This window comes from Bison bison, unplaced genomic scaffold (genome assembly GCF_000754665.1).
Source record: "Bison bison bison isolate TAMUID 2011002044 unplaced genomic scaffold, Bison_UMD1.0 scf7180017864032, whole genome shotgun sequence".
NCBI lineage: Eukaryota > Metazoa > Chordata > Mammalia > Artiodactyla > Bovidae > Bison > Bison bison.
The window spans coordinates 6,090,493-6,116,648 of NW_011494604.1; the positions used below are offsets into that span (position 1 = coordinate 6,090,493).

Below are 26,156 nucleotides of genomic sequence, written 5' to 3' on the forward strand. Positions count from 1 at the left end.
TTTTGTAAGGATTAAATTAGGTAAAGATATGTGAAAATGACCTAGTCCAGTTCCTAGTTCCCAGGCATATGAGAACCTCACTATTTTATAGATGATGGTAGATAGTTTATCTTTTTTTAAATTGAAGTATGGTTGATTTACAATGTTATGTTTCTGATAAATAGCAAAATGATTCAGTTTTATATATTTATGTATATATGTATGCATATAAAATTTTCTTTTTCATATTATTTTCCATTATAATGGAATATTAAATACATACCTGTTAATCTCAAATATCCCTCTCTCCCTCCCTCCCTTCCCCTTTGGTAACCCAGGTTGGGAAATATGTTGTGGGCCATAGAACTTCCACAACAGTGAAAACTTGTTTGGTATACTTTTTCTCCAGTTGTGGGTTGTCTGGGACACACGCCACACCTCCCAGGTCTGCTGCACCCAGAGCCCCTGCCCTTGCGGCAGGCCACTGCTGACCTTCACCTCCGCAGGAGGCAAACACGCAAAGGCAGGTCTGTCTCGTTCTCTGTGGGGTCCCTGGGTCCTGGTGCACACTAAGTTTTGTTTGAGCCCTCCGAGCATCTCTGGTGGGTATGGGGATTGATTCTAAACCTGATTTCACCCCTCCTACCATCTTGTTGGGGCTTATCCTTTGCCCTTGGACATGGAGTATCTTTTTTTGGTGGGATCCAGCATTCTCCTGTTGATGGTTGTTCAGTGGTTAGTTGTAATTTTGGAGTTCTCATAGGAGAAAATGAGTGCACGTCCTTCTACTCCGCCATCTTGTATGCCCTCTTGGAGGGTACAAACAAAGCCTTGTGTGTGCCAGGACCCAGGAGAAAGGAGCAGTGAGCCCACCAGAGACTGAACCAGACTTGCCCGTGAGTGGTGGGAGTCTCCGGCGGGGGCATGGGTTGACAGTAGCCTGCTGTGGGATCAGGGGCAGTGAACACAACAGTCCTGGCAGAAGTCCTTTGAAGGAGGTTGCCATTACCGCCATTACCCCTGGTTATTGAGGGCTAACTACCTGTCAGGCTGTTAGTAACTGAAAACAGCCAACTTTTCTGGTGCTTACTGTACTGATCATAGTGCTTAGAGTTCTGGTCTAAGTGTTTTACATAGGTTATATCATTTAATCCCCAAAGCCAACCCTTGAGGTTATTATGCTCATTTTATAGAGAAATGGTTGTCTGAGGAGGCCTCAACAAATAGCTGAGAAAAGAAGAGAAACTAAAGGCAAAAGAGAAAAGGAAAGATACACCCATCTGAATGCAGAGTTCCAAAGAATAGCAAGGAGAGATAAGAAAGCCTTCCTAAGTGATTGATGAAAAGAAATAGAGGAAAATAATAGAATGGGAAAGACTAGAGATCTCAAGAACAGTAGGGATACCAAGGGAATGTTTCATGCAAAGATGGGCATAATAAAGGACAGAAATGGATGGATCTAACAGAAGCAAAAGATATTAAGAAAAGGTGGCAAGAATACACAGAGGAACTATACAAAAAAGATCTTAAAGACCCAGATAACCACGATGGTCTGCTCACTCACCTAGAGCCAGACATCCTGGAGTGTGAAGTCAAGTGGGCCTTAGGAAGCATCACTACGAAGAAAGCTAGTGGAGGTGATGGAATTCCAGAAGAGCTATTTCAAATCCTAAAAAATGATGCTGTGAAAGTGCTACACTCATTATGCCAGCAAATTTGGAAAACTCAGCAGTGGCCACAGGACTGGAAAAGGTCAGTTTTCATTCCAATCCCAAAGAAAGCCAATGCCAAAGAATATTCAAACTACTACACGATTGCACTCATCTCACATGCTAGCAAAGTAATGCTCAAAATTCTCCAAGCTAGGCTTCAGTAGTATGTGAACTGAGAACTTCCAGATGTTTAAGCTGGTTTTAGAAAAGACAGAGGAGCCAGAGATCAAATTGCCAACATCTGTTGGATCATAAAAAAAGCAAGAGAATTCCAGAAAAATATCTGCTTCATTGACTATTCTAAAGCCTTTGACTGGGTGGGTCACAGCAAACTGTGGAAAATTCTTAGAGATGGGAATACCAGATGACCTTCCCTGCCTTCTGTGAAACGTGTGTGCAAGTCAAGAAGCAACTGTTAGAACCGGACATGAAACAATGGACTGTTTCTAAATTGGGAAAGGTTGTATATTTTCATCTTGCTTATTTAACTTATATGCAGAGTACATCATGCAAAATGCCAGACTGGATGAAGCACAAGCTGGAGTCAAGATTGCAGGGAGAAATATCAGTAACCTCAGATATGCAGATGACACCACCCTTATGGCAGAAAAAGAAGAGGAACTAAAGAGCCTCTTGATGAAAGTGAAAGAGGTGAGTGAAAAAGCTGGTTTAAAACTCAACATTCAGAAAACTACAATCACGGCATCCAGCCCCATAACTTCATGGCAAGTAGATTGGGAAACAATGGAAACAGTGACAGACTTTATTTTCTTGGACTCCAAAATCACTGCAGATGGTGACTGCAGCCATGAAATTAAAAGACACTTGCTTCTTGGAAGAAAAGCTATGGCAAACCTAGACAGTGTATTATAAAGCAGAGACATTACTTTGCCAACAAATGGCTGTCTAGTGAAAGGTATGGTTTTTCCAGTAGTTATGTGTGGATGTAAGAGGTGGACCATAAGGAAAGCTGAGCAACGAAGAACTCAGGTTTTTTTTTTTTTTTTAAGTTTTTAAACTTTTATTTTATATACAAAGAGCTACTATTATTTCTGCCTAAGGTTGATGTGCTGGATGAGCCATCTAAGGAAGTTCGGTTAGTCCAACTTAAGGAAGCCGATGTCCTTCACATACTGGCGGAAACACTGGCGGCACTGTTGAGGCCGTATTTCTGGTTCAGACCGTGCTGGTTTGAGCAGACCCGGCAAGAGCGAGAACCCTGGCCGAATTTTCTCGGATGGCTCCAGTAGAGCTGCTGGTGACCCATGTTACTTTCTTGGCTGCTACGAGGTAAAAGGCAGAACTGATGCTTTTGAACTGTGGCGTTGGAGAAGACTCTTGAGAGTCCCTTAGACTGCAAGGAGATCCAACCAGTCCATTCTAGAGGAGATCATTCCTGAATATTCATTGAAGGGACTGATGCTGAAGCTGAAGCTCCAATATTTTGGCCACCTGATTCGAAGAACTGACTCATTGGAAAAGACCCTGATGATGGGAAAGATTGAAGGCGGGAGGAGATGGGGACGACAGACGATGAGATGGTTGAATGGCATCATTGATTTGATGGACATGAGTTTGAGCAAGCTCTGGGAGTTGGTGATAGACTGGGAAGCCTGGGGTGCTGCAGTCCATGGAGTCGCAAAGAGTCAGACATGACTGAGCAACTGAACTGAACCGAGTCAGGTGTGTCCTCAGGAGTGTGACTGCTGGATCTTATGACAACTCTGTCTCAGTTTTTTAAGGAACCTCTGTACTGTTCTCCACAGCAGCTGTACCAATTTACATTCCCACCAACAGTATAGGAATGTAAATTTTTGTTTTGCTTGTCCCTACATCCTCTCCAGCATTTGTTATTTGTAGACTTTTTGATGATGGCCATTCTGACTGGTTTGAGGTAGGACCTCATTGGGGTTTTGATTTGCATTTCTCTGATAATTAACAATGTTGAGCGTCTTTTCAAATGCTTTTTGGCCATCTATATGTCTTTTTTGGAGAAATGTCTGTTTAGGTCTTCTGCCCATTTTTTGATTGGGTTGTGTGGTTTTTTGTTATTGAGTTGTATGAGCTGTTTGTGTATTTTGGAAATTAAACCCTTGTTGGTTGCATCATTTGCAAATATTTTCTCCCAGTCGGTATGTTGTCTATTCATCTTGTTTATGGTTTCTATTTTTTTTCTTATGTATCATAAAAACCAAAATCATGCAACATATTTTCAGGAGTCCTGGCTCAGGGGGAAGGAAACTTGGAGAGCCATTTGATCATTGGCAAGCCAGTTTACAAACCATTACAGATGTTCCTCCTGAAAAGAGTAAAACCTTTTAATCTTTTAGAAAGAAAAACAGGTTTTTTTCCCCTCTTGTTTCAAAAGGTAAGAAGATGGGTAGATCTTCACCTGCCTCAGGGAGGTATTTCTGGATTCATAAAGTGGAGAAACTGATTTTTTTTCCCTTGCAGGTTGCCATGATGTAGATTTCTGGGCACAAGGGATGTTGTGTGGGGCCTCTCTTTCCTTGACTCCTGCATGGTCCCAGGGAGAAGTCAGGCGTGTGCCCGAGAAGTTGGCTCTTCTCTTCCTGATCCACTTACCCTCCTGGTGTAAGCATTTCGGTGGTGCCCATCACTCTCCTTCAGGTCCTCCTGCTGTATCAGCTAGAGGAGGAGGCTGAAGGAGACCCATGGCCTTAAGTTTGAGGGTGGTGGTGGGCTACATGACCCCATTTGAGAAGGATATGTCTGCTGGGTGAAAGGGACTCAGACAGTTCAGGCCCAGAAAAGACTGATGAATCTATTGTTCACACCGGGAAGAACAGCTGCCAAAATACAGAAGCCTTCTCATTAGTGAAGTGAAAGAAGTGCCCAAGGAACCTTGAAAGCAAAACTGCCTGTGCTTGCTTAGGTGTTGCTCAGAGACCCGTAGGTCAGCACTGTGCTCAGGCACACAGCCAGGTGGTGTGCAGAAAATGTGCCCCGAGAGTCAGAGTGGAACATGGAGCCACCGGAAACTGTATTCGGAGATGTCAACTTCTTGCTCACAGAACTCCCGTGGGTGTTATAGAGACAGTTTTGGGGTGTGCTCTAGCTCACTGGGGTCTGGCCATGTCTGACTTGGCTCACCTCATGAGTGACCATTCCAGGTTTAGGGGAGATATACTGGGGCAAGGAGCCAGGCAGAGGGGAAGTGTGAGGCAGGTGATGGACAGGAGTCCCGCATGATGACTGATCTGTACTGGCAGATACAGATCTCAGTGGTAGGCCAGCTCGGAAAGCTGTCCAAAGAGGACTGCTTTTTACCGCTGCCATCCCCAAGGGTCTGTGAGAAAAAGCCTACTTGCAAAGAGCAGAGACCAGGCATGGTCACAGAGTTGGTGAACAAAGTCAGAATGTGGTCCTGCCCCCAGCAGGAAGGAGAGCTTACAGGTTTGGAGACAAGAAACAAGGTCTGTAGCAGATACCAGAGCATGATAAGCTGTGGGGAGGCCAGCAGGGGCCAGGGACTTCCATATGACAGCAATGAAAGAAGGGGGGAGGGTTGGGCGGATAGTCTGCTATTCTGCTTTCCAAATCTAAAATTCAATTTCCCCTGCATATTGAACTTCATAAAGAAGTGCGTGAGCTATAATTTCATATTGGCAAGAGAAGTGAGAAGAAAATTGAGGCCGGATGTTTTATGTGTTGTCTTCTATATATGTCCCTAAAGTTTTTCAGCTGAGTTGGAAATAAATTCTGTCCTATCCTAAAGAATATGATTTATACCAAGTCACTGAAGGTGCTCAGGCTGGAGACTCATGTTGCACTGTTGCTGAAGCAAAAACCGTGTCTTTTCATAATGCTCTGTTTTGTCCACAAAATAGGAGCTGATAGTTGTAAAAAATGTTATGGCTGAGCTGTAGCTAACACTCCATGCTTAATTTTGAGAGGGGTGAATAGGGCTAGAAGAAAGAATTTGCTGTATAGTTAATATAAAACTGACTGTGGTCATTAATTTCAACCTCTTGGCCCCAAAACCTTTCACCAGAGCTGCTAACAGGTCGTATAAATCACTCTTATGAGCTCTATTTCCTTTCCCTTCCCCTCTTCCCTCAGGGGAGGGGGCTGGCATTGATGTGGAAGCATCGCTTGGCCCCGGGGACTTCTGAGTCAGCAGACCTGAGCTTCCGCTCAGACCAGAGCAGAGTACTGCATCCTGGCTTCCAGGGACGGAAGGCCGGGGAACGTGGGGCTGAAGGGCAAGCATGGGGCTTCAGAACTTCCTTTCAACTTACTTTGTGGCATGAAACCTCTTTTTTCTGAAACTTCTCCATTGGCCCTTGCTCAGTGAAGGGGAACCCCAAGAGTCTTCAAGTTCCTTGAGGATGGGGTGGGGGTGGTTTGAGGGAGGTGGCTGTGGGAAGCGGGAAACCCCTTCTTGGCCCATGGGAAACCTCGTGTCTGCTAAGATGCTCTAGAGCTGTTTGGTATTTTCACACTTGATGTGGTGGCATGTCTTGTTTTTAAAGATAACAGAATTTGAAAAAGGGCTTCAGAGATGTCTGAAGGCTTTTCTCAGAAACCTGTGTGAGGCAAACCTATGCTTGCTTTCAACTCTGACGCTTCCTTGCTAGATCATCCTAGTCAAGTTGCCAAAGTTCTCTGAGCCTCAGCATCCTCACTTGAAGATGGGAGGTCCCGATACCCGCCAGGCAGAGCAGAGTGGAGGTTTGTGAGCTGAGGCAGTGGTTGTAAAGCCCCAGCGTGGGCCTGGCACAGGCCTCCCGAGGGAGGGAGGGAGTGTTTGGCTGACCAGGCTGGAGGAGCCCCAGCAATCTGGGCCCTTGGCCCCTTGGCATGTTCCACTGTGTTCCTTTGTGCCAGCTATGCCCATAGTGAGCCAGCTGTCCTGCAGCTGGGCCCTGCATGGCAAAGCGGATGGAGAAGGAGCTCTGCAGGGTGGGTAAAAACCCTGCTGGGAAGGGACCCAAGTTCCCTGTTGGATGTGAGAACCACCCCAGCCTGTTCCACCCTCGGGCCCCCTCAGGGACACAGCTGGGTCTGTGCAACATGACGGCAGGCCTTCCATCAAGCATGGCCTGACACCCTCTAGCGAAAGAAGCTCGGTTGGTGTGGCTGGTGTGGCACTTGCAGACTCTCTCCTCCCCTCCCTGGTCAGGAGCCTCTTACCCTTGGAGGAAGTGTCCACCCCTTTCAGCTGCCCTTTGACCCCTGCAGGTCAGAGGTGCTGCTGAGCAGCAGTTAACAAGCTCCAGAGGATGATAAAGCAGGTGGCAAATTGCTGCAATCTTGCCAAGCAGACAGTGGGAAAGGGCCCTCTTCCAGAGCAGCTGCTTCCAGGTCCCCAGCTCATGATGCCCTGCATAGCTCGGGCTTGTCATAATTTCCCTTCCTCCCCGGGCCCCTTCCCAGTTGGTGGAAAGCTTGGGCTGATGTTGTGAGGTGAAAGCCCTCTGATGGGTTATAAATCTTTATCTCTGGGAAAGCCCTGATGCACTTTCAGAGCTTTCAGAAAAGGAGAGAATGCACTTGCTTGGTTCATCTGCCGGGGAGAAGGCCTGTCTGCTGCCCAGGATGGGGGCCGGTGCTTACATAACTAAGCACATCTTATCTCTTCAGCATTTCCTGACCTCTGTTATTTTGTATGTGTTAAGATGTGTCTATTGTTTCTGGGGATGGGAGAAGGGAGGGGGAGGAAAGGAGGGTTTTTTTTTTAAATCCTTTGTTTGGGGCTGTCCTTAATTACTCACCCTGGGCTGTAATTCCATCCATGGTCAGATGACATGCCTTGTGGCCGGCTTAATTGGAGACTGATGCTGATCTGTCCCAAGCCAGTTTCCAGTGGGGAACATTGACTTGGGAACCTCCCAGCTGCTTGTAAGGCCGTGGACGTTGCCTTCTGCAGGCACTTGTGCCGAGGATTTGACCCTACTGTCCAGCCAGGCTGGCGCTCAGGGCCTCCGACACAGAAGCAGGGGTGGACCTCCTGAACCCCAAGAACAACAATCAGATCCTCCTCAGTGCTGGCCAGGGCCAGGGTGGTGCGGTAACGGGGGTTTGAAGGTCTTGAAAGCACATTTTGAGCCAGCACTTGGGATCTTGTCTTTCTTTTTCCAGCTTGTTAGAACCAAGTGGTACCACTCTGTTAACCTGTAACTGGATCATGAGAGGGTAAGGCGAGCAGACCTGTTTCCTTGTGAAGATGGCACCCCACTGTTTACTTTATCCTCTGGACTTGAGGCTCAAGAGGAAGTGTCTTAGACCAGAAAGCCACCCAGGTTCTGAGCATCTTCCCCCAGCTTGAGTTGACATATTCAGTGGATCCTGTCTTGTGATCACATGTTCATCATGTGATCTGTTCCTTGTAGGCAGCAGTTCTTCCGTTTCCTGGAGTGGCCCAGGCCAGCTCGCCAGGGATGTCATCCTCATGGACACTAGCGTTTAAAGCTCAAGCTGCTGAGCCATTGTTTACGGAGAGGTCTGGGCCACCAGCCTCAGGGAGCTGAACTCATCTGAGGAGGACGACCAGCCACAAGTGTGTTCCTAGAACACGAGGTGCTCACACTGGCCCCTTCGTAACACACGAGCCAGGCCTCCTTATACCTGAGAACATGACCTAGGCACACACTGACACTTCAGTTTTTGTGATTTAAACAGATATTAAGTCTGAGGGGCTGGTTGGAATGCCCCTCACCTAATTGGATGTTGCAGCAAACACGTTCCCAGGCATGCACAGGTTTGATTGGAACAGAGAATGCTAGGCAAGGAGCAGACAGTGTTGGACTGCTGGTTGCTGTGTCTCTCACACCAGGCACTGAGTTTAGTCTGCTCCTGGATGCTGAGTCAGGTTCCCGCCCCCCTTTGAATTTAACACAGCTCAAGGTGTGTTTTTAGAGGAATGTAAATATTTATTTGCAAGGAAGGTAAAGAATCTGCCTGTAATGCAGGAGACCCAGGTTCAAACCCTGGGTGGGGAAGATCCCCTGGAGAAGGAAAGGGCAACCCACTCCAGTATTCTTGCCTGGGAAATCCCATGGACAGAGGAGCCTGGCGAGCTACAGTCCATGGGGTCTCAAGAGTCAGATGTGACTTAGCAACTAAAAAGATTTGTTTAAATCCCTGCCTGATGTTAATATGAGAATACAGAGAGCCATTTTCCCATTCCCACAAGTTGACTACAAACTGTGGGCGTCATAGAAATCTCTTTTCTTTCTTTGGCTACTACTTATTTATCTTCAGGTCTATATTTTCATGGGATAATATGCTAATCCTTCACGAGCAAATTGTGTGGGGTGTCTGGCAAGTCTTGTATATAACCTTCTGGTCCATTACACAGTGACTTCTGCTCCCTAAGATTTCATGGCTTGTGCTGGGAGTGGGGGGAGGAGGGCTAGTTAACATGAGTGCATCACTTAGGGAGTCAGAAAACCTGAGTTCTGAGATCAGCTTTGCCACTTAGCTGGACTGTGTGATCCCTGACAGGTCCTCCTCCTTTGGTCCTCAGTTTCTCCATCTGTACAATGGCCTCAGTTATTATTGGGTTTTCTTTTCAAATCTGTTATCCTCGATTATTCTGTCCTCTACCTTTTTGCTGTCTTCTCATGGAATTCTGACATGGTGGACATTCAACCAGCCTTAGATGCTAGCCATTCTTTTGGGTTTTGTAGATGACTAGTCCTTCTTTCGGAGAAGGCAATGGCACCCCACGTACTCTTGCCTGGAAAATCCCATGGACGGAGGAGCCTGGTGGGCTGCAGTCCATGGGGTCGCTAAGAGTCGGACACGACTGAGCGACTTCACTTTCACTTTTCACTTTCATGCATTGGAGAAGGAAATGGCAACCCACTCCAGTGTTCTTGCCTGGAGAATCCCAGGGACGGGGGAGCCTGGTGGGCTGCCATCTATGGGGTCACACAGAGTTGGACACGACTGAAGCGACTTAGCAACAGCAGCAGCAGCAGCAGCAGCAGTCCTTCTTCGGGGCTTCCCTGATAACTCAGTGGTAAAAAATCCACCTGCCAATTCAGGAGACATGGGTTCTATCCCTGGGTCAGGAAGATCCCCTGGAAGAGGAAATGGCAATCCACTCCAGTATTCTTGCCTGGGAAATCCCATGCCAGAGGAGCCTGATGGGCTATGGTCCATGGGGTCATAAAGAGTCGGACATAACTTAGCGACTGAACAACAGTCTTCCTTTTGCTCAGGCATCCTCCCCCATGTTTTATAGATTTCATCTTCTCTTTGCTTTGGGGGCAATTATCTCGTTCATTTATACCTTAAATTTCAGTGGTCCTGCTGCAGTCATTGCAGCTGTCCTCCAACCAGCATCTTCTCTGGGCCATCACTGGTTGCCACTTCCACGTATCACCCTAGTTTCATCCTCAGCACAACTTTCAACATTATGTGTAAAACCTTCTGGATGTAATTCCCATAGAGAGATGACTATATCAAATACCAGAGAAACAGGGCCCTTTAAAAAAAATCAAATCTCATCCTAATGAATTCCAGCATTCCTGGTAAGCATCTTCCTCTTTTCAGCAGCGACATTTACAACTTGGCATCTGACTTCACAATTGCATAAAAGGACAACTGCCTGGACAATGCCTACACGATAGAGAGGGCTGTGCTCAGGGGGCGGTCGGTCTCCTTGAATAGAAGGGCGTGTCCTCCTGCCTCGATCTGCAAGGTGACAACCAGGTCAGCCTTTCACATTGGTGTGAAGGGGTCACTTCATGCTGGCACTGCTGTCTCTTTCCTTCCTAATCAGGTGGAAGCCTTTACCTCATGTGGTGAAGGCTCTCTTTAAAGAAGTGTTCCCAATTTTAAGCAAACCCTTCCTGAAAGGCGCTTTACCAAGGAGGAGTTACAAAATATATCAAAGCATCTCACATTCACGTATCTTATGGCTGTATGTGATCTTTCCAAGTTCACTCCCAGTCATTCCTTGAAGGACTGGGAGTGTGCTCAGATTTACTGACAGGTGTATTAAAACAAGGCCAGGGCTCTGGCCAAGTGCAGGAACTGGGTCTCCTCAAGAGACATCTCATGTCCTTGAGCTCTGCCCTCTGCCCAGGGCCTGTCCGGACAGGCCAGGTAAGGAGGTGTTCCGGCTGCTTCAGGCAGATTAAGTGGGATTTATATGATCTTGAAAAACCAGAGAACACACACAGCACATGGTAGGCTTTCAAGGAAGAATGACTGACAGACTGAATTGCCCCTCTATCAGGAATTTCTTTACAGTGAACTACCTTTCTGTAGAGGACCTCCATGTAGTTCCCATTTGGCCAGGCTGTCACTCTGGTTTTTGTCTATCAAGGTCTTTGGCACCTCTGTGTGCTCCCAGCCTCTGTGCGGGTAGCACCGGTGCCAAAATCTGCCTCCCTGAACTCCTCTTTCCTCAGAGAAGAATCAGGCTCTACTGGGGAGAGAGTGCTGGGCTTTCAAGTCAAGCCAGCCTAGGTTCAGATCCCAGCTCTGACACTTGTTGGTTGAAGGACTTGAGCTATTGTTTTTAACTTTTAAAAGCGAAGACATCACTTTGCTGACAACATTCCGTATAGTCAAAGCTATGGTTTTTCCAGTAGTCATGTATGGATGTGAGAGTTGGACCATAAAGAAGGCTGAGTGCCGAAGAATTGATGCTTTCAAATTGTGGTGCTAGAGAAGATGCTTGAAGAGTCCCTTGGACAGCAAGGAGATCAAACCATTCAGCCCTAAAGGAAATTGACTCTGAACATTCATTGGAAGAACTGGTGCTGAAGCTGAAGCTCTAATACTTGAGCCACCTGATGTGAAGAGTCTACTCATTGGAAAAGACCCTGATGGTGGACAAGATTGAGGGCTGGAGAAGAAGGGAGCTGCAGAGGATGAGATGGTTGGATAGCATGACATGGTTGGATAGCATTGGTTGGACTCAATGGACATGAATTTGAGCAAACTCTGGGAGATAGTGAAGGACAGAGGAGCCTGCCATGCTGCAGTCCACAGGGTCGCAAAGAGTCAGATACCACTTAGCGACTGAACTATAACAAGAAGCCTCTGGTCCTTCATCTAAACGTGGGAATAACTCCACTTACATTGGGTGGTTTTGAGAACTAAAACTATTGCCTGTGTAATGATACTGGACACTCAGAAACCACTCAGAGAAAGTGTTCTTCTTTTGTGGCCATTGCTCATATTATTGGAAGTCTCCTAGAGCCATGAATGAGAGTTCCTCTTCTTTCACAGCCCTGAGGACGCCACGAAACTAGCACCAGATCCTTGAGGCCTCCCACCTCCCCCTCCCGTGATACTGTGCTTTCTCTGCTTGGGTGATGGTGCCCCCCTGCCCCTGTCTCATGAGGGCTCTGCTCTATCTTGTGAAAGAGCTGCCTGAGACCTTGGATGAGGGAACTCAGGGTGCAGGGGATGCACCAGTAGACAGGTTAGAAGTGGCTGGAGCGGGTGTGTGTGGCGGGGCCGCCCATCATGACGTCTTGATGGTTGCTACTCACGCCTGGACATTCTCTCCTGGGATACAGTGTCCTTCCTGAAGGTCACCATCAGCTTCCTCCCCTCTGTTGTCCAGGGCCACCTCTGAGAGCAGCAGGGGCCCCGAGACTCTGCCCTGTAGCCTCTCTTGTCCTGGTTTAGAGCAGCTTCTCAGGAGGCAGCCACGTCACCATAAGGGCTTCCAGCCCTCCAGGCTCCAGGCTCATCACCCTCCCCACAAGGGCTTCCTGCCCTCCAGGACCCTTCCCGACTTCTAGGTGGTGGCTATTGTGATTGCTGAGTTTAGTGCAGGATGCAACAGTTTTGCTCACATTTATGTGTGTGTGGGCAGTACAAAGGAAAGCTGACCGTTGGGTCCACCCTGGCCTGGGCCCATTCTCCTCCACCCCCTTCCTTCAGGGGCCCGAGAAGCAGCCCATTGCCCTCTGGCCTGGGCAGCTGGATGCTCACCTACTGTTTTCAGAAAACTCACATGGGATGTCAACTAAGGTTTTGTTTCTGCATCACAAAGGAAAATAGAACAGGGACTACTGAATCAGCTTTTCTTGAATCATAAGTTGTGATTTCTCCAGAAACTAGATAATGGCTGTTGAATTCCACAGCTGTTCCTGAGCATTTACTGAATGTCAAGCCCTGCACTGTGAGTGGATGGAGGCTGAGATGCCAAAGATGGAGTCCCTGTCTTTAGGGAGTCTCCATGGGCTGTGGGTCCTGACAGCCCCATGCTCTGCATCTGGGCTGGTGAAGGGCTGGTGGAGAGCCAAGGCGGGCACCTGGTGCTCTTTCTTCACCACTCCTTGTCTGCCAAAAGTCTTCCTTGACTGCCTCAAGCTCTAGCAAGTTCCCTCCTCTCCAGACCCTAGCTTCCTGTGGCGCCTACAGCCTGGGTGATGTTCCCTACCTGTTGTCTAGTCTTCTCGGCCTCACAGCCTCACCAGCCACATCATATCATATGCACTTCAGCAAATGAAACAACTGAAGTTTAGAGAAGTGAAATAATTCGCCCAGGATCACAGAGTTAATTGGCAAGCAGAACTGGAATCTGCTCTCACGTGGTCTGATTCCCAGGCCAGGGCTTCCCTTAGGACAGAGTACTTACTGTCCATCATCACTTGACCCTGAGAGGCCCCTCTTCCATGTCACATCAGCACTAGGTACCGTTTCTCTGTTTTTGTGTCCTTCCCTGAGGGCAGGGCCCAGTCAGCCTGGTGTGTGATCCCCTGCTGGCACTGCTGGCCCAGACTCTCCGATAGGCCCATTGGATGAAGGATGGAGAATGAGCTCAGCACCTCTCTCCTACCTTCTCACTCCTCAGTCATCTGGGAGCAATGGGAGCAAACAGCTCTTATGAGCCAGGTGTCTGTCTAATTATAGCTGAGTTAGTCTTTCAGACAGTGGATTAAAAACATAACAGCATCTGAGGTCTTTTAGCTGGTTCTGTCTGGGTCAGCATCCTAACCCCACACATATCTAGGTTTGCAGAAATAGTAATAAGAAGCTGAGGCAACAATGACTTATGGGTCATTTAATACCTGTACCGCAGAGAGAAGCACCAAGACAGTCATCTAAACTCGAGAATTTGGTTGCCTAGTTTTACAGTGGATGTCTGCAACCAGAAGGGAAGCAATGAGGCAGTTGTCTTCCTCTGTGAAGGCTTCTAGTGAGTCAGGGGTTGCTGGTAGATGAAGGGCCTTTGTTCTGGTGGTGTTCTGGTGGTGTCATTGCATTATTTGGTGATAGGAAGAATAATCCAGTACAGTCTCTGCACCTTTCACTTCATTCTCTGTCAATGACTGAGCCTCCCGGGAGGTATGTCTCTGTCTCATTGTTGTATTGGTCTTTCCTCCAGAGATCCTGCGGATAATTCAGCTGGACCTAGACCTCAAGTACAAGACCAACATCCGGGAATTGTTTGAGGAGTTCGACAACTTCCTGCCAGGCGCCATCATTGGCATAGCACGGGAGATGCAGCCCGTGTACAGGTGCGTGGGAGCAGCTGGCCTGCAGCTCCAGGGACCCTCCCTGCCTCTTAACCACCCCCACCCCCCACCCTCCGCAGATGGGATCCATGGGTCTGCCGTCTTTCTGCACTGAACATCTTAGGGACACTTTTGTACTTATTGTTTACAGTAAATGGTTTGGGCAGCGGGGGTCTGTACCAAGACCATAGATGCTTACTTACCTCATTCATTTGGGACAGTTGGTGACATTTTTTCTTGTGGAAAGCCCAGCCATTTGGGTTCTGGTTCAGCTCAGAATGTTAAAATCTCAGGCTCTGTCTTACAGTAGAGGTGTCGAGATGCAGCTTTAACTTGCTTGTCTGGTGATGAACTAAGTTTTCTTGGCCTCTGAGTCACCAGAAAGCCCTCCTCTGTGTAGGGGGAGCAGGTTTGTCAGTGTTTTTCAGGGAGGGAGAGGCCGCACAGCTTTCGTGCACAGATTGGCATCGACCAGTCGAGTCAAGAGTGTGTTCTTGTTCTATATATAGTGTTTTCCTTATCAGGTGCTCAGCATAGAGAAACTCCAGCACTGAGAACCCGGAGACACGTTCAAGAGTATTCATTGTGGCATCATTTCTAGTAGCCCAAACTGAAAACAGCTTAATGCTCATAGACAGCAGAATGGATAAATATAATACATTCATCCAGTTGAGTACTTGAAATAAAAATAAGCAGACTACGTGCGTGAACTGATAGGCAAGACTAAACTGTACTGTTTAGGGATGTATATGCAAGTGGTAAATGTCATAAGGAAAACCAAGGAATGATGGCCCCAAACGGCAGCGTGACAGTTACCTGCGGAGTGGGTGGGGGAATGGGAGGGGCGTGGACATGGGTGGGCATTGCTCCTGGTTGGCTGCAGTGCTTTGTGCTCCACTTGAGGGGCTGTGCATGTGTTTGTGTGTATTCCTTTGTGTGTAATATATGTCTTACCATTTAAAAACATTTAAAAAGAGAAGGAAAGGCAGAAGCACCTGCAGGTTTTCATTATAAATCAGGCCCATGACCCTGGGTACAGAGACTTCCACATTGCTGACTGTTCCTCCTCTGGGCAGAGCCATGGCTCCCCCAGAGCCTGGAGCTGGGGTTTTGCTGCCCCCTGAGCTGGCCTACCCTTGGTTCTCAGTGCATACCCTCATGTTGACTCCCAGTGGGCATTCTCAGAGCCAGGCCCAGTCTTTGGAGAGCCGCAGGACAACTAGTGACTCAAGAACACACATTTCTCAGAGAGAGGAGAGTGACAGCCTTGGCTGGGTTGTAGTTATTTGCAAGACCCAGATCACATAACAGGAAATTCCTGCAAGGCCTCTGAGTGAGTGGATAACTCCTGGGCCAGGTGGGCTGTTTCCCTTACATAATCCTCTCTCAGGTTGCCCTGGAGTCACGCAGTAGAGCCCCTTACTCTGCTGTGGGTGGGGAAGAGGAGACTTCACTCTGTGACTTGCACTCACAGCAGCACAGCCCCACCCCTTCCTACCCCCTTCCTTCACCTTCACACAAGGCGTATGTTAGGTCTGTGGTTGTTGGTTTAACCAGGGGAGGAGGTGGAAGGAACACTGAACCAAGAGTCGGATGTCCTATGTGCTAGTCCCAGCTTGGTCACCACGCTTGGCCTTGCCATCTGAGGGTGGGAGCAGGTGGGCTCTGAGACCACCGTCCTCTGGCCCTGGCATTTGTGATCCCAGCCCTGGCATTTGTGATCCCAGCCCTTCTGACCCTCGCCATTTCCGAGTCATCTTTGCTCATCCTGAGGTTGCTTGTCAGCTGGTGAATTCCTCACCTCTACACAGGGCCCGTGCCCCGAGGATCGTTAAACCAGGCTGACTATTAAGTGCAATTAGAGATGTGAGGCCTTCAAGCCATGGTTTGGAATTTTTCTCATGCAATACAGATGAAAACCTGATCATGCTTAACTTAAATGGTATTGGCCAGAATTTATCTTTTCTGTACATCAGAGATTTTAGAAACAGTGAAACCGAAAATCAGTTTAATTAGGCTTTTCAAAGGAAATGTTTGAAAGATTTTAGATCCAAAATGAAATTGAGTTTTCTTCATCTTCAGAATCCTTCATTCTGCATCATGACATGAGACAGAGGAGACTTCTGTAGCCAGGCTGGTGATAAAGTCCAGAAGATGCCCTGTTTGTAGGGCTCAGTCTGTCAGACGCAACAGAAATGAAAAGTCTTTTACTTCCTCTTCCCCTCTTCCATCCCCTTCCAGCCGAAATGTTTCTAAAGACCTCTGATAATTAAGTCTGCAGTGACTGCCCTGTGCTGATCTGTCCCCACCGGCTCTGAGTAATTTGATACTTGCCTTCTGTCTCATGCTGGGGCTGGGAGCATTTGATGCTGGCCGGGGCAGGGAACTGTGGTTTTTTGCCATCTTCCGTAAGAAAACTGGAGGCTCCAGTAGCCCCAAAGATCGAGTGTTAGTTGTCTGCCACTCTGCAGTCTGTGCCTGGGTGTGAGTGTTTATAGGGAGGGGGAATGAAGGCAGGGGAGTAAACAAGGCCTGAACCAGGGCTGGCAGAGCCAGGCCCCCCAGAACAGCTTCAGGCCCATCTCTGTAGACGGGGCTGGTGTAGCTGGTGGGGAATCCCCCGTGGCCGTCTGCCTTCCTCTGTAGGCACCCGGTCCTCCCCCAGGAACTGGCCTGTAGACTGTGAGGTGGGCAAGGTTTTATCATAAACAGAATCTGTTAGCATCTGTGCAAAGAAAGGAAAATTTAGAAACCAAATGGCACAAAAGCAAACTTAGCTGATGAACAGAGCGCATTCTGATCTGGAAATTCACTAAGCAGAAATAAATCTAGACCTTCTCAGCTGTGTTATTTTTATAGTCACTTGTCCGAGAGTTACTATACTTCAAAAAAGGCACATATTAAGTCATTTTTATGGCTGTTTCCCTTTGATTGTGTGCCATGAATATTAGAAGCTTGAGGGGCTGGAAGAGAAAGTATTTCCCACTGTACTTTTGACAAATAGCTTTTTAAAAAAACAATCCCCCCCGCCTCCCCAAACATAGCACCACGTCAGCTGTGTTTTCTAGAAAATGATGTCTCATGGGATGCTAGCGTTTTGATTAAGGAGCCTTTTCCTCTTGGGCCCCTGTAAAATTTTGTTGAGTCAAATGTCTCATGACTTTCCTCATCTGAAAACTGGGGAGCAGTGGTCATCTTGGGTGGAACATTGTCCTTCCTTTCTTGATTCTTTCTCTTCTTCTTTGCTAGGAAACTCTAGTTAGTTGGGCAGTGTGGTTAGTTGGAATAAGTAGAGAAGGGTCTAGTGCTTTCTAGTCATAAATAGCTGTGTTTCAAATACGTGTTAATCCAGGATGCCATTGAGCATTTTCTTCCTTATGAGTGTATTGGAAAAGTAAAGAAAACTGTTAGACCCTGTTTGTGCATAACCTATAAAAATCATAAGGGTGTACCACTTGGCAGAGCAGCCATACATAGAAGAAATGACTCAGATTATACTCAGAAACCATGGATTATAGTCCTTCCTTTCACGAATTACCCATGTGACACTGTGCAAGTCGGTTGATTCTCTGAACTTCTGTGTTTTCACCTCTAAGTGGGGATGGATATGTCTAATACACAGAATTGCTGAAACGCTCAAATGAAATAAAACGCATGGAAGTTTCTGGTGTAAAAGAGACTCTGAGTAAAGAACGCTTCCTCCTTCCCACCTTCATCATCGTAGCTCCCTTAGTGTTTTCCTCTCCAGCTGATTTGTTGTTCCATATACCTCCTACTCTACCCCACCCACAACAGGTATGGTTGCCAGTTAAAATACAGGATGCCCGGTTAAATAAATTTCAGATAAACAACAAACAGCTGCTTTATGTAAGTATAACCCAAATGTTGTAAGGGGATATACTTACACAAAACAAGTATTGTTTATATGAAATTGAAATGTAGCTGGGTATCCTGCAGGTTTCCTTTCCTTTCTTCCCTTCTTGTTTTCTATATTTGGTAGTTCTACCCCTACTCAGGTGTTAGAACCCCCCTTTTTAGCAACGGAGAGTGATCTGGCTTTTCTATAACATCCTTGAGTGAATGGGAACAAAGGGTATGGAAGCGGGAAACCAGTGGGAAGGTGGGAGGTTGAGGGGCAGCCTTCAGAGTCTTCAGGAGACACCAGGCCTAAGGTTCACCCAGCCCTCTGCAGGAGCCAGGGCCAGACTGTGGGTAGTTGGGTAGGCCCCTGGAGCTAGGAAGCCCGGCAGTGGCTTAGCTTTAGGCCACAGGGCTCCTGCTGAGCCTGGAGCGAGTGAGTGAGAGTGTGTGTGTTGAGGAGCTGGGGTAGCAGCCATTGGTCACGGTCACTCTGTCTTGAGGCTGGCCGCCTGAGGAGCTGTTGAATGGTAGCTTTATTATTGGGGGCCACGGGCTTCTGGTTCATTCTCTCTTGGCTCCATTGGCTGGCTGTATGCTGGTTTGAGCCCAAACCCACCATGAGGTGGAAGCAGCAGGTGAATCCTGTCAACTGCTGATAATGACACCAGGCAGGAATTTGCTTTTGCGGTTAATATTTTAATGGTGTCTACTCTTCTACGTTTGTAGGTCTTGTGGTTTTTATTGATAGCATTTGTGGCGGCCTAACCTCTTTCCAGATGCTTGAAATAAAAGTGTCTAACTTACTTTCAGGCCTCTTTATCCCATTCCTAGCACTGGAGAAGGGCTGTCAGGGATGTTGGGAAGGAAGTGAGGACTAGCACAGAAGTAGGAGGGGAGGACGGGGACTGACACCACCTCTGCCACTCATGGCTGTGTGACCTTGGGCGAGTTTCCTGACCTCTCTGAGTTTTAGTTTCTTTAGCTGAGACCTGGAGATTATAGCAGTACTGTATAATACTATATATGGTGAAGTTGATTGAAGGCTAAATTAGACAGTGTATCTGGCACAGACTAGCACTTCTTATTTGCGATAGCAACTTTATCCAATCCCACTCAGGCACATAGTTCTGTGACCTTAGGGAGGTCACTTAACCTGTGAGGTTCAGCTCCCTCATGGTATGTAAAGCTGGAGCAACTGATAATTTAGCATAATTAGTGTTGGTATTTTGACTTCTCAGCATCTGTCATCGGAGAAGGCAATGGCACCCCACTCCAGTACTCTTGCCTAGAAAATCCCATGGATGGAGGAGCCTGGTGGGCTGAAGTCCATGGGGTCGCTGAGGGTCGGACACGACTGAGCGACTTCACTTTCACTTTTCACTTTCATGCATTGGAGAAGGAAATGGCAACCCACTCCAGTGTTCTTGCCTGGAGAATCCCAGGGCCGGGGGAGCCTGGTGGGCTGCCGTCTATGGGGTCGCACAGAGTCGGACACGACTGAAGTGACTTAGCAGCAGCAGCAGCAGCATCTGTCATGGCTTCCTGGGTGGCCCAGTGGTAAAGAATCTGCCATTGCAGGGGACACAGGTTCCATCCCTGGGTTGGGAAGGTTCCCTGGAGAAGGAAATGGCAACCTACTCCATTATTTTTGCTGGGAAATCCCATGGACAGAGGAGCCTGGCAGGCTATAGTCCATGGGATTGCAAAGAGTAAAGACATGACTTAGCAACTAAACAACAACAAAAACAGCATCTGTACCCCCTTCCTATGTTTGAGAAATTTCCTGCTATATAAGCCTGCCTCCCTTTATGGAAGACAAAAAGGCTGGAGACTTTCTTTCCTGGACTCCATGCAGCTAGGGTTCTGTGTTCTTCTCCATCTCTTGAGAAAAGCACCATCAGGAATTTAGAATCTATGCAGGCGGGTTTTATACTTTAACAATATACCCTAAGCAAAGTGAAAGTGAAGTCGCTCAGTCCTGTCCAACTCTTTTCGACACCATGGACTGTAGCCTACCAGGCTCCTCCGTCCATGGGATTTTCCAGGCAAGAATACTGGAGTGGGGTGCCATTGCCTTCTCCAGGAGAAGCAATATAAGGTATTTGCAAAACAGAAACAGACAGTATTGCCAGGAGAAAACAGTGAGTCCACAATAATGGAGTGAAATGTTAACCTGCCTCTGTCAGAAACCAGGAGCTCAAAGAGGCGGAAGGTTTGTGTGCCGAAGATCACAGCAGAGGAGGAAGGGCGGGGGCGTGAGGAGGACAGGCCGCTGGGGCAGGCGCCTGTCCCCTGTTTCACACCGGGAGCCTGCCTGGGGGCCTGGCGGGCATTTCAGTGCCCCACTGAGAGTGAACCTCTGGCCACTACCTGCTTCTGGATGCCAGCCCTTGGCTCCAGTGGTTTCTTGTCCATGGACATGTTTGTCTCATTTTTCACCCCTACTATTTTCCTTCCTCTGCTGCATTCCTTGAATTTAAAAAAATATAAGAGTAATTTTTCATTAAAAATTCAAGCAGTATACAAAGATGATTATTTTTCCAGAAATTTTCTACAGATTTATCAGTGGTGTGTATGTAAGTGGACTCATACTTTATATACCCTTGTGCATCTTTCTTTATTCACTAAACAGCGTGTCTTGGCCATCCTTATCCCTAACTCAGTATTCCTGTATTAGACATTGCTAGTCTCCCAATATGTATTTTTTTATGTTTTATCTTGGAAAGCTTCTAACATAGACACAGGTAGACAGAATCATGTAGTACTCTAGGTGGTTTAGTATTATAATATTCATGGAGTTTTAGTAATTATCAACCCTGAGCCAACCTTACTTCATCTTTATCCCTATCTATCTTCTCTTACCGCCCCTTCCCAGACACTCCCATTATTTTCAAGAAAACCCAGTCAGCAAACCATTTCATTGGTAAATATCATTTTAAATTTATCATTAAAAAAAAAATTCCATGTGCTCGTTTCTGGATATGGAGCTGAGAGGTTGTGTGAACTCATGGTGTCATTTTGTCTTCAAGTTCCTTGTCCTGAAATCAGTTTATATGAGGGAGGAAAACAGACAGACACAGCTCTGACGTCTAGCCAAGTGACATTTTCCGTCCCTCTCCAGATTGTCTTACGTCGGGATGTTAACGTGGCGGTCTTGTCTGGAAGGTTTTACAGCCCATATAAATCCAGGTCCATTGTTCACCAGGCATGAAACGCTGCATTATAAGGTAACTCTGCCACCACCATCATTTCAGGATGAGTAAGCTACGACTTGCGGATGAAAGAGAGTAGATTTTCATCTTTCTGCTGACACCTGAGGATGAATTTCTTGGCTCTTGTTCTTGTGTTTTTTTTAAAAAATTAACCAAGATTGAACCTGTCAGTTTCTATTAGAGTTAAATCTGAGTACAGAGAGAAAAGCCTGCCAGCTTTTAAAATAGTGGCTGATGAAGAAGCCTTGTATCCTTCATCCCTGGGAGTTAGAAGACAAGGCTGACTGCTTTTGCGGAGCCCGTGTAACCCGGCAGCAGTGATGTAGCCCCTTCAGGAGTCACTAATAAAAGGAGAGAAGAATACCTGCTCTGTGGTAGAGATAAAAATATTACAAGATTATTATTTTTAATGGCAACATTGGGAAAATGTATTTTAAAAGGAAAAAGCTGCATACAGAAAACCCAAGTGGAACTGTGTTACTGTTAATGTAATTATTTCTTCTCTGATGGTTGTGCCCCCCGGGGAAGTTGTGAATATCCAATGTCATCTGAAGGTCATGGAGTCAGGGAGGCTCCTGAAGGCTGAGCACCCAGGCTGAGATGAGGTCCTTGTGGGGACCATGTGAGGGACTTCCCTTCTCTGAAAACACAGCTCATATCAGCTCTTGTGTCACCCTGGGCAGTATGAGTCCTCTGGCACTACTGAATCAGTCAGATCCATGGCAGGGTGCCTGACACACATGTCATGGGAAGAATGAGTGAGGAAATGAAAGGGCAGATGGGCGGGGCCAACTTGCATGCTCACTTTGGGGGGTGCAGTCCAGGTACCCGGCACACAGTAGATTTTCACTGAATACAAGACATTGTTTAATAAGAGGGGACTTCCTCAACAATGTGTTAACCAGTTCTTAAGTAAGAGTCCATAGGCCCATCGCTGGTGTTTTTATAGAGATCGCTTTTATTTTCTTTTTAGAGACAATCCGTGGCATTGTTATTCTCAGTTTTTATTGGGTTCGTCCTGTGTGAACCACAAGATTACGAGCTTTGAGGAATTATGAGGTAGATCACATGGTTCCTGCTTTCAAGGAGATTATAATGTGAGGGAGATGGGCGGTTGGAATTCAGTAAAGACTCAAACACCCAAAATGCAAACTCCAAGTTGCTGCTGCTGTTTAGAGGTTTCCCTTGGATGAACCACAAAGAAGCTTTACTGTAGGGACTGGGAACTTTACTCTGTGCCCATGTCATCCTCAGTTTCATAGTCTGCTGTCAGAATTCTAAGGCGTGTATGTGTGTATATATGTGATGTTTCTGTCTTTCTTCTGAAAGGTCTCTTGGGAGGGCACTGGGGTTTGCTGTGCAGGTATAGCCTCCAGAAAGCATGCTTAGATGGACCTGGCCCTGTTCACAGATGGAAAACTCCCCGGCAGGCTATGGCCGTGGGCCTGGCTGAGCAGGAGAGAGAAACTCGACCCTGTGCTCCAGAAGCTGGCAGCCCCATTGGCAGGACCACTACCCTGGATGGCTCCTCTGGGGGCCCTGGTTGGCAAGAAGCCCAGCAAAGGATGACAGGCTATCCTTTTTTGCATTACTACTTGTTTCTTTTGCCAGATAAACATCTTCTTGAGAAATCCTCCTTTGTAATCTAGGCAGCAAAAAAAGACTTATCTGTAAGCATCTTCCTGGGGAAAAAAAGGCAAAATAGCATAGCTGATTCATGGTGACACATGTACCAGAGGGACTTTCTGTGACAAACAGTGTGTGAAAAGGGCTGAGTTAGGCGTGACTGGCTCCACGTGAGGGGAATTCAGTATGGCTCCACGGCCGCCTGGGCACACATTTCAGCCACATGACTGCATTTTCTGCAGGTGGCTGAAATGGATAGTTAGCCCTGAGGCCCTCTGCCTCGAGGTTGACTGCAGAACTGATACTGCAGAAATATCAGGCGTTTCACCTGGACCAGAGTTTGGAATGAACCCCTTAGCTCCTACCCTTGCATTGGGTGACTACGGGCCGTTAACTGTTAATCGTAGAGCATTCCTATGATCTTTTGTTTGGAGGGGGCAGAATTGACCCCCCATATCCAGGAGCTGCCCATAGGAGCACTTTGATCCAGGGACCTAGCCATCCCCAGCATTCCCGTCTTCAAGATTTTTCTATCACTGTTTGTAAAAGGAGATGCAAGGAACCAGAATTGCTTCCCATATAATAATCTACCTGTCCATGCCTCTATAGTGAACACTCATTATGAGGCTTGCTGTCCAGATGGGCTTCAGAAATATGAGGTCAGGGAGCTGCTTGTGGGGCTTCATTACTATCAGAAAGCGTGGAGTGAGTGCCAGTCCATTAGGCTGCTTCTCTGGTTCCCCTTGATCCCCCTTGGCCCTATAAGGAAACACTGCCTCCCTTAATAAATGAAGCCCAGGGTCCGCAGAGAGCATAAGCAAGGGAAACCCTTTCCCTAACTGCTAGGACCATCTTATCTCATTGGATCCAAGAATCATGAACTTGGAACTGTAAAGAAAGGAATATAATTCTAGTGCTCTAACTTGGCTCAGCAGTGAATGAGATTTTCACATTTTAATAATGTGACTATCGTTCGTTGGTATTCAGCTCTCAACCTGGAAGATCGTGTCTAAGCATGGTAGAAGTGTAAGGGGGAATCATATATTTTTTTAGAAGGAATGACCGGAGCTGGAGCAGAGGGGAAGCGTCTGCATTTCTTCTGCCTCTTCCTTCCTGCCAAGATGTCAGCAGTTTGGGAAGAGCACCGTGTGATCTTGGTCCTTCGGGCCATCTCTCTACTCACACCTCACATCCTCTCAGCTGCTTTCAGAGATTAAAGGCATCATACAGATCAGTGGTCCCCAACCTTTTTGGCACCAGGGACCAGTTTTGTGAAAGACAATTTTCCCATGGACTGGGGGTGGTTTGGGGATGATTCAAATGCATTACATTTATTCTGCATTTCACTTCTATTATTATTACATCAGCCCCACCTCAGCTCATCAGGCATTAGATCCCAGAGGCTGGGGACTCCTGATCCAGATGATCAAGCAATGTATTTTGTATGAAAGGAGTATAGAGAACCTTTGAGGCCTTGTTGGTGCAGAGGAGACTGAAACAGGCAGCCACAACCTGGGAGAGAGATGTGGGTAAATGGAATACCTGGATCAGCTGCGGGTCTAGGTCCCCAGCAGCCACCTACATGGACAGAGCAGAGGAGCCTCAGTCTCCAGTCCACGTGCCATGTCACATTTGGGATCAGATACTGAGTGGTTTTTATTTTAAAACGAGAGAACGTCCGGTTGGGCTCTCAAAAGCAAAGAGGATCATCTAGTTAATGTAACATCTTGTAACAGGCACAAGAATCATTTGTGATTCAGGAACTCAGGATCTAGCCTGTAGCAGTGTAATTTCAGGTAAATGCCTTCAGGAAGTAATACAAGCTTTTGAAGGTTTAAAAATGGATTGTGGCACAAAAGGATGGAGAACAGTTGATGGAACACCCATCTATGCTCTGGTTCTTAACTGATGCTTTTGATGATCTTGTTTGTTTTGCATGAATATGAGCCCAGTGTTGCCAGGTGTTTGGAATTTTTCTCCAAGAAAAGCCATAAATCTGTGTTTTTAATGTAAGAGTTCCTGATTTTAAAATAGTGGTAATCAACTCTGCTGGCCAAAAAACTCCAAATGGTACACCGGATTCAGCTCAAGAACTCCCAGTTTGAGACTTTGGGTCTGAAAGTTCACTGAGGCAGAAAACTGACTGAATGCCTCTTTTTGTCAGCCTGGACCTTCCCAAGGTTTTGGTTATCGGCTGATCCTTGGATGCAGACAGTTTTTGGGTGCTCAGACTTTTTCTCAAATGTTTTCTGTCTTTACCTGAAATAGTTGATTTTTGCTGGTAATTCAAAATTCCATCAAATGATTTTCTAACTAACCTCACACTTACATAATCATAAAATGCCAGGGCCAAGCATAATTCTTGTCCAGAAATGTAATTTGGGAAGAAATAAAAAGATTCCCAGACTTCCATTTATCAGAGTGGCAACAAATTTAATGTGTATGAGAAAAATCTTTAAACTCCTCTCTGTGTCTGACGGTACTTTTAAGAAATTAAAGGTCTAGATGGGGAGGAAAGGAGGAGAGAAGCCCAAGGCAAGAGGGAAGGGGGAGACGCATGGAGTCATGTGGCAGCTCTACATTCACTGCTTCCATCCACCATCCTGCCTGTTCAGCGCTACCTCATGAACAAGCCAGGGACGTCCTGGCCCGTGGGCACCCCAGTCCCAGGCTTTGCTGTCTGCACAGGCATAGGAGTGAGGATGTTGGGATGCTGTCAACACACGCAGAGTGCCTCCCTGATGGCCCATCTGAAGTCAAATAGTCCTATTTTTCCTGGACAATAGATTGGTTTCCCCTTCTGTACAACCATTTAGATGTCCTCCTTTTTCAGTTGACTAACAGAAACAGATGGTGATTGCAGCCATGAAATTAAAAGACGCTTACTACTTGGAAGGAAAGTTATGACCAACCTAAACAGCATATTAAAAAGCAGAGACATTACTTTGTCAACCAAGTTCCGTCTAGTCAAGGCTATGGTTTTTCCAATGGTCATGTATGGATGTGAGAGTTGGACTGTGAAGAAAGTTGAGCACTGAAGAATTGATGCTTTTGAACTGTGGTGTTGGAGAATACGCTTGAGAGTCCCTTGGATTGCAAGGAGATTCAACCAGTCCATCCTAAAGGAGATCAGTCCTGGGTGTTCATTGGAAGGACTGATGTTGAAGCTGAAACTCCAGTACTTTGGCCACCTGATGCAAAGTGCTGACTCATTTGAAAAGACCCTGATGCTGGGAAAGATTGAAGGCAGGAGGAGAAGGGGATGACAGAGGATGAGATGGCTGGATGGCATCACCGACTCGATGGAC

At 47.0% G+C, this 26,156-nt stretch overlaps 1 protein-coding gene and 1 pseudogene across 1 annotated transcript in view; one reads left to right on the top strand and one right to left on the bottom strand.

Moving 5' to 3' along the window:
- The window catches only part of XXYLT1 (xyloside xylosyltransferase 1), a 174,698-nt gene that overhangs the window by 86,635 nt on the left and 61,907 nt on the right, over positions 1–26,156 (top strand). Inside the window, exon 3 of the mRNA XM_010834387.1 lies at positions 14,020–14,152. Within this exon, the coding sequence (XP_010832689.1) occupies positions 14,020–14,152 (133 nt within the window). The remainder of the gene's footprint in view (positions 1–14,019; positions 14,153–26,156) is intronic.
- On the bottom strand, positions 2,727–3,008 carry LOC104984575 (annotated as a pseudogene).